General features: G+C 41.0%; 2 protein-coding genes across 2 annotated transcripts in view; one reads left to right on the top strand and one right to left on the bottom strand.

The window, feature by feature from the left end:
• Positions 1-10,250, bottom strand: part of LOC103254854 (WD repeat- and FYVE domain-containing protein 4) — a 115,790-nt gene that overhangs the window by 47,914 nt on the left and 57,626 nt on the right. Inside the window, exon 9 of the mRNA XM_008052841.2 lies at positions 608-650. Coding sequence (XP_008051032.2) covers positions 608-650 — 43 coding nt within the window. The remainder of the gene's footprint in view (positions 1-607; positions 651-10,250) is intronic.
• The window catches only part of LRRC18 (leucine rich repeat containing 18), a 20,103-nt gene continuing 17,248 nt past the window's right edge, over positions 7,396-10,250 (top strand). Inside the window, exon 1 of the mRNA XM_008052840.1 lies at positions 7,396-7,416. The gene's annotated coding sequence lies outside the window, so the exon portion shown is untranslated. The remainder of the gene's footprint in view (positions 7,417-10,250) is intronic.

Here is a 10,250-nt window from a genome sequence, read left to right as displayed (position 1 = left end):
AAAAAAAAAAAAAGAAAGAAATGAAGACTGGGACTGTATTTGGGAACAATTCACCAAGGTCACTTGGTGAATGAGCAGTCCGATATAGCCATCATCTCTCATGTGGGGCCTGCATGCTTAGAGTTCTTCTCTTCCTCAGCCTGCTCCTTGAGAGAGTGTTTTGGATGTGTGACCAAGAGCTACTTTCTTGTTTCATGATCTCTACAGCTGGTCCACTTGAGATCCCCTCCTTTCACTGAGAACCCTGGGCTGAATGTCAACTTATGTTAATGCGTGTGCCTTCCCAAAAACAAGAAGTGACAGCCATGTTCCAAGTGGGTATGTATGTTTGTATCTTTATGGATGGGATGTGTGTGCACACACTGAAGTACACTCCTGTGCACAGTATTACACATGCACACACATAACACACTCACTCCTCAGTTCTGACTCCAATGCTCAAGATTTGCCTTTCACCACTGAGATCTGTTCAGGAAATATTTGAAACATTTTGGTAAATTTTTGAAAAAGCTCCTTTCTTGGTTAATTTGTGTACTTCCTCTCACTGGGGCCTTAGACATTCTCTAGCTTACATTCTGAGGGCTTCCCTCTGGAGGAGTCACTGTACCTGCCACTTCTGCAGCATTGTCTTGTCGGAGCCAGGGTATCTCCTGTGAAACACAAAACCATGGTGATGACCAAATAGCCCAAGTCATGAACATAAATGGGGGAGAGGTAGGACATTCTTGGGCTTTGTGAGGCCAGGGCGTTCAGGAACATCACAGACTTCCCAATGTTTACAGTGGCTTTCAGGGGTCAGTGGGGGAGACTGTCATCCAAGTCTTTGTGCTCCCACCCTGCCTGGCTAAAGGATAGATTCTTGTAGTCATCATACCTCCTTTGTGCCTTCAGAACAAGTTGCTGCCTTAAGAAATTCCAGAGGACATACAGTCACAGGCTTGCTGGCCTCCTTCATGAACCATATGGATTCCCATGGCCATATCTCGGCCTTCTTTGCCCCATCCCCACCCCTTCTTTTGACATGGATAAATTGCAAACAAAAATAGGGAAAGCCACGAAATACAAGATTCTTCAAACTACTGTTCCTACTACAGAAATATCCATAGTCAACAGTTTCTGGTGGACCATTCCAGAAAGGTTTTACCCATATGCTTGCCTATGCTTACATTTAAAACTTGGATCATATATGGGATCATATCATACCCCAGTTCTCCGACAGCCTCCCTTACTCCACAGTACTTTTGGAAACCAGCTCATATTGCTTTTTCACATTTGTTTCTACAACTGCAGGATGCCTTTGTATGGGTGGATCATAATTGACTGGCCTGCTCCCATAGTGGGCTGTGTTCTCACAATGAATGTTTCCATCACCACCTTTGGACATTCACCTCTGGGTACTTTTGTGAATGTATCCTTGAGATAGATTTCTAGCTGTGGTATTACTTACTGAGCCAAAAAGTAGGAGCATTTCCAATTTTGCTACCTATAGCCAAATTGGTCTCTTAGAAGGCTGTACTAATTGATAGTGGTATAATCAAGACATACAAATCAAACCAATAAAAATACCATTGTTGATCACATGGGTGGGAAAGTGTGCCTTATGCTAGTATAAGGCAATCTGGGGGAAGGTGTGGAGAGGGGCCCACTGTCTCCATCAGAAATGTCCCTTCAGTTCAGCAGGAATCTGTAGAGCACAGTTTCTCAGCCTCCACAGTATCATGTTTTCTGTTCCAGCTGTTTTCTTCCACTCCTCTGTCTATATGAGACTCTCCTACTCCCAAGACAGGGTCTTTTCTCAAGATGCTCCACCACACCAAGCCAAATTATGTTTTCTCTCTTCATCCATCTACTCTGCCACAGCCGTGTTCTGGTGCCCACAGATCTAGTCTGTGAGATGTTTCCTTACTGTCATGCTGAATGGATAAGGTCTATAGTGGTAATATTTCAAAGGATAACCAAATATAGCTGTGATGATCATGACCACAAAACTAGTGTGTAGCAGGCTCCTGATCTCTGCTGGAGGCCATGCTATAACTGTATGCCGTGCTTTTTAAAAAAAATTCATAATATTGTTTAATTGACAAATAAATACACTTTATGCTCCACCTGCAGTAACTGTGTCAGGACGTCTCCAATCTCAGTCTGAATAAGACCTGGCTGCCCATGTTCCCAAGTGGAGACAGCGCCTCCTCATCTTCCCTTCACAGACCTACAATTACATCATCTGTCCCAGGCTTCCATCTCTCTGGGTTTAATTCTTTACCTGGCAGATTCCCCATAAGCAGAAACCAAGTCCCAAACTGAGACTCACCTCTTCTTCCCTAATAGAAAAGTCATATATCTGAACCACTTTAGCTAGGCAAACAACACCAACAAAGACAAAGCATGGTCAGGTTTATTACTTTCACTTGCACAGGTTCAAATGAAGATTTGGTTCTCCTGCTGTCTGTGACCCTGCCATCTATCCCAGTACTGGAGAGCAGGTTGCTCCCAAGGCTATAAATAAGGGCAGAGACCAGGCTAGGGACAGTAGGGATCATCATCTTGAAAAGGACCCATGCTGAGCCTTCTGGAGCCAGGAGTGTGTGAAGTTGGCCTGCTGAAGCCTGCTAATCTTGCTGCTCTGTCTTGAAGTTGACAGGGGTATAAGAACAAAGGAGCTAAATGTGCCTGTCAGGGTCCAGGAAGTAAGATACAGTTTCTGCTATGCTCCCTTTCAGGCAGGATTCTAGAATTTTGCCCGTGGCCATTTGTGATGTTGCCATCAGGTAGAATGATGGGCATAAGAAAAGGGCATTTTATCATCTCAGTTATCATTTCATCAACTATGAGCTCCAAGGAAGATTCATCATTTCTGTTGCCATCAGAGATAGGCACTATTACCAGCAGTGCCAAGACAACTAAAAGTGAGTTCTATTTTTTGAATATTATTTTTAAATCAAATTTATCTGGAGACAATTATAGAACTCTTGAAATGGTCTATGTGAATGTTGTAAATATCTGGTAATTACTTAAAAGTATGTCTTTAAGAGTTGATAACCTGCACTGTCCATCCATCATTTTCATGTTAAGTTTTAGATGAAACAAGAGGCTAGAGATGGTTCTTGGTTTTCTAAAGTTCTTCTGAGGTCTGGGGGAGGTAGTGTGGTTTTGGAGTCAGAGACATCTGGATCCAAATTCTATCTCCACAACTTAACTAGGGGACCCCGGGCAAGACATCAGCTCTCTTTGATCTTCTATCTTATCCTTGCAACACACTGACTCCTGTGTGACACAAGTACGGTGAGAGCAAGTGTGACCACAGGTCTGTAAAAGGTCTAAAAGTATGGGTATGGGTCTCTCTCAATAGGCATGGTTCTGGATAATGATGATGTTGTTTAGGAGCAGGGGAGATTCTTTTCTACTCTGGGAGGAAGAAGAGTGTGGTGACCAAGTGGGGACATACTCAGCCCAGTCAGTACCTTCTTGGGTCAGCTTGGCATTGTGCCCTGTGGATTGAATCACTTGCTCTGTCAGACAGTGGCCAACAATTGTGAAACACTCCCCAGGGTTTGCTGGGAGTCTGCACTGAGCTACAGGGCAAGAGTCGGGGCCCTTGGGCTACTGGGGGTTGAGTGGAGAAGAACAGAACAACTCAAATGAAGTCAGTGAGGACTCAGGAGGTCCTAGCATGGTGGGCCCCCAGAGGATAACATATCAACTTATCCACATCACTCTTTGACCGGGGCAGGTGTCTAACCTCTGCTAGATGACTTCCAAAGATGGAAAGATGGCCTCCAATTCAGAACTTTTGGGGTAGTTCAAGTTATTTCTTATTTTGAGAGATGATTTTACTCATGTGGCTTCGTTTTTAACCAAATCTCTGTCCATTACCCTGTAGATGTGCTTTAGAAACCTAAAAGCTACTGCCATGTGACCTTGGTGCATTCTCTACTCCGCAGTTCACATTATCAGCGACCTCTTGTGTCAACCCTGCTGCACCAGTTCCTCCACCATACTGTGAAGCCCAGAGTCCCAGAGGGAGCAGTAGAGAGAGAACCAAAGGCATAGCCTAAGAGTTCATATCTTCCCTAAGGAACTGGGTCTTCAAGAGGTGATGGGTTAGCCCTCAGACCAAAGGTTTTCTGTCCAGGGACCAATCTGGCTGGAGGCTGTACCCTCTCAGATCAGAAAAGGGTCTGGGTGTCTCTGCTCATCCTCATTCTCTCCTGTGGAACCAGGCAGATAGGTCTAACCCTAACCTGGCAGACATCTAAGGAAGGCCCACAGGTTAACCTGGGTCCCTGAGCTAAAGCAGACACATTTTAAAATCATTTCACCTCTCTAAATTCTCCCATGCTGTGTTGCCTATTTTGAAAACAGTTTTGCTGAGGTAAAATAGATTAATGAGTGACTGAGGGATTTGATTATTCAGATAAGAAGTATCAGGAATGCATGGAAACTGGATTGGATAAAAAATGTGGTACATATACACAATGGAATATCATTGCAGTCATAAAGAGGGACAAACATGGATTTTGCAGCAGCTTGGATGGATTTAGAGTCTATCATACTCAATGATCTATCACAGAAACAAAGAGCAGAGTACCATATGTTTCACTCATAAGCAGACCTTGGACAATTATCATAATATTATAAGAAAGGGATTGGCAATAGTGGAAAACTGCCAGGGAATGAGGACCACATCTCATCAACAAGAGTACCTGCATAACGAACATTTGAATACCTAACCCTGAATTGTACCCCCCATCTCTAAAATTAAAAAAAAAATTTAAAAAGAAGTATCAGGAATGTACAAACCACAATGAGAAAGAAATGTTACATATCTTGGCAAGTTGGAGACACTTTCCTGCTGATGCATTTAAGCTCTTCTCAGGATAGGGCAACCGTATTCTTGCACAGTCTTTGCTGGGGAGACTTTCTGCATAGGGAGGGAGCATTTGAGCTGGTTGATGCTGAGGGTGTAGAGTGTGGCATGAACAAAGTTGGTCAGTGAAAAGTCAAACACATTTCCACTCTCCCCAGTTTTTTTTTCCCCCTAAGAAGCAAATCCGGGTCAATCCAGACTTCAGTTTTCAAATCTAGATGATAGGTCAATAGAAATCCACAAAGAGACAGACATGTTCTTTCAAACCAGAGACTTCTCCTTGGACTAACAGGATGTTGATCTTCTCTGTTATAACTTCCTACTTTTCTTCATTTCCCTTCCACGTAGAAATCTTGCATCCAGTTCTAAACCTTATAATAACACTCAACAATTGCCTAACTTATTATAGATTGCAAAGAATTTTTGCCTGTTGTCTAATTCTCACAAAGACCCAATGAAGCAGCCATTATTGCCATTTACAGATAAGGAAATGGAGGCCTGGGTCAAGAAAGTTATGTACAGGTTGGGGAGGTGGGAAATTGATTGCTGGTGCCCACCTTAATGCCTGGTACACAGTAGTCATCATAAACACCAGAGGCACAGACTGCTGAGAGTTGCTACCAGGACCAGATCTTGCCAAAGGGCTCTGACTCTGAAGTAAGAAAAATAAATGAAAACAAACAACAAATATCATAATTCTGACTGCATTAAAGCCAGCTATCTGCCAATATTTGGATGCATTTAGTTACAAAAAAAAAAAACAAGCTTTAGTAAATTTATCAAAGTGTTATTGCATAATCATGTTATAACATGATACTGTAGATGTGTTAAAAGGCTAAAGTTTATGAAGTATAAAGTTACCTAAAATAGTGTAATTATGAGTGGTTTTAATTTTTATAAGGTTTTACATATCTATATCTTGAAATGTATTTATCGGTTGGGCTTGGTGGCTCAGCCTGCAATCCTAGCACTTTGGGAGGCCGAGGTGAGTGGATTGCCTGAGCCTGCGGGTTTGAGACCAGCCCAGGCAACTAGGTGAGACCTCATCTCTACAATAAATAAAAAATTAGCCAGGTGTGGTAGTGTGCACCTGTAGTTCCGGTTCCTTGAAAGGCTGAGGCAGAAGGATCACCTGAGCCCAGCAGGTCAACACTGGGGTGGCTGTGAGTGTGCCACTGTACTCCAGCCTGGGTGACAGAATGAGACTCCAACTCAAAAAAAAAAAGAAAAATTTATCTTCTTGTATGTTTTCTTCTTTGAAATATTGATTTTAATTTTTATTGTATTTGATGAGTTTTATATGACTTACTTTTGAATTTAAGTTATGTATTTTCAAATATATTCTAATTAGGAGCAAACTGGGTAGTGGAACTGGTTACTTTTATTTATGAATTCACTTAAATACATTTTCCATCTAAAGTAAATGATGTATTTTATTTCATTTTTGGACTAAAATAATACTGGTGGTGTTTATATATTCAAAATTTTATTTAACTATTTTATTTATTTTTATTTCTAAATTGAAGCTATTTCATTTTACTTTCTTTGGTACTTTCCAAAATGTTTACTGCTTTCCAAAATGCTTATTGCTTAAATTAATTTTGGATTTAAAATTATTTATTTAATTGATTTACTAATTATTTTATTTTCTCATTTTTGGTGGAAAAAATTTAAATCATTTTTATTTCTACATACATATATTCTAATTTTTCTACAATGTTTTATTGTCTTCATAATACGTTTATTATTTAATTTGTTTTGATAATTTTCTCAATGCCTGGAAATTTAATGTAAGGAAACAAAACTGAAAAAGAAAACCACAGATGCATAAATATTATATATTCATTGCAGCTTATTTCATGACCGTGTCAAACTGGGAACAACAGGAAAAGCAAGGTTCACCAGTCTTAGTACTGTGCATACATTCAAGATGTAGATTTTAGAACCTACACATCAGCATTTACTGGAATAGTATCATGTGAGAAAATATGATTGCAGAATTGTATGATTTCATGAGTATTAGTTATTCTGATTTCATAGTGTAAAAGGAGTACAAAGAGAATCAAAACAGCAAGGAATAATTTAACTCAAATAAATAAACAGATAAAATACAGACCTCTCAAAAAACAAAGAGCAGAAAAAAATATCTGCACAGATTAGAAGGAAGTGAAGTGATGTTTCATAAGACTAGATTCTATGCAAATGAAATGTGTCCTTTCATTGTCCCTTCCCTCTGTAGCAACATGAACCCCAGGTGGTAGCCATGGAAACAGGATCTGTCCTGAAACTCTAATCCTGTCCCACCACACTGCTGCAGAACAAAAAGCTCAACTACCAGGAGTTACAGGGGTTTGAGGCCTGGAGTTCCCTCCGTGTTGGGGTGAGGCAGGCCTGACTAAAAATTGGAGTGTCTTAGAAACCCTTCCAGCCTTGTGTCCTTTCACTTTGTAGGCTGGCATTAGTATTATGTAATTAACTCCAGGTCCTAAGCCTCTTGTTGCCTGGTGACAAAGTTTCACAGTTGAGGAGGAGAAGCTGGGACTAACAGGGTGGGTAAGTTTTGCTCTGGTAATGGCCTTGCGTTTATTGATTTACTTTAACTTTGCCATATAACAAATGCTTCAAACTGTACTTTTTTCCTCCCCTTCCTTGAGTAAGCAACTTTGGAAATGCCTGTTCTCCTGGTGTGCTTTATTTACAAACCCCGGACACCGGATAATCCATTATTTAGGAAGGAGGAAGCTTGCCCTGAGTCACAGCCAGGAAGGGCAGCTAACTGGGGACACAGTTGGGTGTCCCTGGGTGTCAGGGGCCATAGGCAAGCTTGGGAAAGGAGGTATGCGAGTTAGTGGGGCTTTGGGATCACACCGAATTCTCTCTCTGATGTCTGGGTCTCCTTGAGCATTTTTGCCACTCTATAAGCAGATGGAGATGAGTTTTGAACTGGTGCCTTCACCCAACCAATTACCCCTCTAAGGAAACTGAAATGTGAATGCTTGTTCATTTAGGAGGGTTGAGTCCATGAAGGTTACTTCGGCAGACCAAACCTGATGATAGCTAACCGCAGTGGGGTTTGGAAAAAAAATTAATATTGTAAGAAGTCTGGTGGTAAACTCCCTCTATAAGTTATCCTGAACATTGGAACCCACTAAGAAGTTGTTAAGTCCTAGGCTGAGGTGGGTCATGCAAAGAGAGTTTCTTCATGGCACACATTGGAACATACCTCTCAAGTCCCTATTTTCAAGGCAGGTATAGCAGAAAAAGGTAGACCTTCTACCTTGTGACTTTGCATAAGTTACTTGGTGTCTCAAAGCCTCAGTTGCTATATCTGTCTAGCGGAGATAAAAATCAACACATCAGGTGGTTATAAGAATCACTTGTAATGCCTGTAAAATGATTGGTCTGTAGTGGTGGTCAATATAATCCCTATACAGAGTCTGAAAGCAGGAATCTAATTTCAATGTTCTAGAAACTATGTAGTATAAACACTTGGCAAAGGGTCTGGCACATGGTAGATTCTCAATACATTTATGAACCACATAGATGTTATGTGAACCAAGTATGGATTTAACCTTCCTGGGCAATGAAACGAAGATTCAGAAAAGTTAAGAAACTTGTGAAAGTCACACATTTAGGGAAAGACAGAGCTATGACTAGCCTCCAAGTTGGGATGATTCGCATGCGTTCTGGGTTTGAGCCTCAGCCTCCTGGGGAGAAAGAAGGCTCTGAGACAGCCACTGTCCACCCTGCAGAGCCCCGAACCCCATGGTTGTTTAGAAGTCAGTCTGTTAGTGCCTGGTGCTTGGTGGCTCCAACTTCCTCTTGGCCTTCAAAGGTCTTCCACTGCTGCCCAGCATGGAGGATGACTTCATGTTCTTTCTCCTTCATGTCAGATGAGTGACAGGAGAGTGAAAGCTAGGTGATGTTTCCCCTGAGCCCATAGAACACAAGATGTGAACCACGCCGCTACTCCTCATGGGCATGACAGGTTATCCTGCTGCAAGCCTGTTGCCAACTCTTAGCTCATTGCCCATGAGATTCACTGCCAGTTTTCAGTTTCTGAGTTCCCTACCAGGCTCTGATAATGAAATTCACCTCAACCCCTAGAGTTGGGTCTAATAACACTCAAATGTTTTCTTTTCGGAGAGGGATAAGCCATAAGGATGGAGTTTGACCTAGACTAGGATGAAAGTTCCTGCAGGATCTAACTCAGCTCCTGCCAGTGACTGCAGAACCTGGTGAGTCTAGAGCTTCCCTGGCAGCCCAGAGGGCCAAATTTATCATTGGACATTGTTAAGTCAAACTTTCATAGAAAAGCTGAATGGTGGTTAAGTTCACAGGAAAAGGAACCAAGCATATGCTGGTTCTACCTGAGGAGCAGAGGAGCGTGTGACTTTGACAAGGACCTCGATGTTTTATCTGTGGAGTGGAATGGCTGGTATAAATGACATGACAGATTTTCCTCATTTATCCAAGTATGCTTAATATTTTAGAATCTCTATTTTAGGATTCATGCAACCTGAAAGGAAGTAGCATTTTGTGTGTGTGTCTATGTGTCTGTGTTTGTGTGTCTGTGTGTGTGTGTAATGTGAGCATGTGTCTATAATTTTCTTTTTTGTTTAGAAATAAATTTCATATCTATTGCAGATCATTTATAAACTACGCAGACATGTAAGAAAGAAAGTAAAAATAACCCAATATCATAATATTAGCATTATTGTGATAATTGGATGCTGTTTCTTTTTTTAATTAAAAAATGCTTTATAATCAAGTGAGGCAGTGGGAGTGGAGAAGGATAAAAGAAATCTGTAACTGATTGTGATCAATTAGTTGCAAAAACTGCACTTTAACCAGCCTTTCCTTTCATCTTTTTTTTTTCTGTACGTGTGAGTGTGTGCATGAGAACACTGGGTCCATATGGACAGACATTATTTTTTCATAACATTACATCTTAAACATTTTGCCTTTTGGCATTTTTGGAAAATAATGTTTTATTTTGTCTTAATTTCTGTTTAATATTTATTTTATTCTATGGCTTACAAGTAATTATGTAACCAATTGCCTATTGTTAGATATTTGAGCTGTTTCCTTTTTTTTTTTTACTATTTAAAATGGCACTGCCATAAATATGTTTATATCAAAATTTTGTTCTTATTTTGAGAGATTCTTAGAAGTCGCATTTATATACTCTTTTTTTTTATTTTTTTGAGTTGGAGTCTCACTCTGTTGCCCAAACTGGAGTGCAGTGGCCGCTCCCGGCCACCGCAGCCTCAACCTGCTGGACTCCAGCGATCCTTGTGCCTCAGCCTTCCGAGTAGCCGGAATTACAGGCATGCGCTACCACGCCCTGCTGATTTTTTGATTTATTGTAGAGATGAGGTCT

Source organism: Carlito syrichta, unplaced genomic scaffold (assembly GCF_000164805.1).
Source record: "Carlito syrichta isolate Samal-C Ts95f unplaced genomic scaffold, Tarsius_syrichta-2.0.1 Scaffold287565, whole genome shotgun sequence".
NCBI lineage: Eukaryota > Metazoa > Chordata > Mammalia > Primates > Tarsiidae > Carlito > Carlito syrichta.
This window is presented reverse-complemented; position numbering and strand designations above follow the sequence as displayed.